Source organism: Saprolegnia diclina (genome assembly GCF_000281045.1).
Source record: "Saprolegnia diclina VS20 unplaced genomic scaffold supercont1.153, whole genome shotgun sequence".
Lineage (NCBI taxonomy): Eukaryota > Oomycota > Saprolegniomycetes > Saprolegniales > Saprolegniaceae > Saprolegnia > Saprolegnia diclina.
The window spans coordinates 48,965-50,655 of NW_008246220.1; the positions used below are offsets into that span (position 1 = coordinate 48,965).

Sequence of the window (1,691 nt, forward strand, 5' to 3'; positions counted from 1 at the left end):
CGCTTTTACCTACTGACAGCAGCTGCTGACAGCGACCGCAGCTACTAACTGCGGCCACATAGGATGCGATGCGCCGATTAACGCTGGGATTGCAGTTGCTGCGGCGTAGTAGCGATCTGATTTCCCCTGCGTGACAATGCACGAGCATGGTCCTGTCCAGGCATTCAACGCTTGGCACGTGTGTCGACATGGCGCTTCACCTCCTACGCTGAGTCAGGGGTCGAATTTCCAGGCGCATTCCACTCACTTTACGGTATTTTCAGGTCGTTTTACCGAATTTCAAACCCGACAACCGTGCAAATCAGATTGCCCAGCAACACATGTTCGAGGAAGCACATTACGGTCCATTGAAACGCGGCATGATTGGTGCAAACTCAGATTGGATGCAGCCCGTCTTTCCTGCTCAAGATCTGAGTTTCCGAGCTGCCATGACGACCGTCGATCGTTCATTTTCCAATTTCCATCGTCATGGTCCGCTCGTTTGCTGCCGTCGCGGTCTTTGCCGCCTGCCTCGTGGCCGCCGACGCCGCCAACATCGCGTCGTCGCTCCAGCACAAGAACACGATCTTGGAGCGCCTTCAACTCGAGGGTCAGCTCGAGGCCGGCATCCCGGACCTCTATTTCGACAAGCAGATTCTTGACCACGGCCACGACAACTGCGGCGGCAACACGACCGCGTACTGGAAGCAGCGCTACCACGTCAACGACGAGTTCTACGGCGGCGCCGGGTCGCCCGTGTTCTTGTACATTCACGGTGAGAACGTCGCCGAGCCCGGTTACATTACAAGCAAGGGCATGCACGTCGTCAAGATGGCGCAGACGCACAAGGCGCTCCTCGTCGCGCTTGAGCACCGCTTCTACGGCAAGTCGCAGCCGACGTCGGACATGAGCGACGAGAACCTCAAGTACCTCTCGGCCGACAACGCGATCGGCGACATTGCGACCTTCCAGGACTTCTTTGTCGCCAACCGCAACATCTCGGCGGCGTCGCCGTGGGTCGCCTTTGGCGGCAGCTACCCCGGCATGCTCGCGGCCTGGACCAAACTCCAGCTGCCCAAGCGCTTCGTCGGCTCGGTCGCGAGCTCGGCCCCCATCGACCTTGTCGCTGACTTTCACCAGTACGCCGACATTGTCGGCCGCGGTCTCAAGCAGTACGGCGGCGACGAGTGCCTCAACACGCTCCGCGAGGGTCTCAAGCAGGTGCACGCGCTCGTCGAGTCCAAGGACGCGGCCGACGCCGCGACGTTCCAGAAGCTCTTCAAGCCGTGCACGGCGTTCGGCTCGGAGATGGACAAGATGCTCTTCGAACAATCGATCATGGGCACGTACCAGGGCTTCGCGCAGGGCAACGACTATGAAAAGTATGCACTCAAGCAGGCGTGCGCCGACTTGACGGCCAAGAACGGCCTCACGCCGCTCGAGAAGGTCGCCAAGATCAACCAGCTCTCGTGGAACCCAGCGACGCCGGACGACAACTGCTCGGCGAGCGACTACATCAACCAGTACGTGATCTGGCTCAAGAAGACCGAGACGGACACGGTCAACATTTACCGCCAATGGACGTACCAGACGTGCGCCGAGTTTGGTTTTGGCCAGACGGGCCTCACGTCGACGTCGCCCTTCTCGGAGCTCAAGTACCTTAGCGCCAAGAACGTTTACTATCAGCTCTGCAAGGACGTGTACGGCATCGA

At 59.4% G+C, this 1,691-nt stretch overlaps 1 protein-coding gene across 1 annotated transcript; it reads left to right on the plus strand.

Moving 5' to 3' along the window:
• Window positions 1–468: 468 nt before the first annotated feature.
• Window positions 469–1,643, plus strand: SDRG_16796 (hypothetical protein; the record flags this gene model as incomplete). The annotated part of the gene is made up of 2 exons (XM_008623016.1): window positions 469–1,585; window positions 1,630–1,643. 2 exons carry the CDS (start codon window positions 469–471, stop codon window positions 1,641–1,643), a joined length of 1,131 nt encoding a protein of 376 aa, XP_008621238.1.
• Window positions 1,644–1,691: the final 48 nt, after the last annotated feature.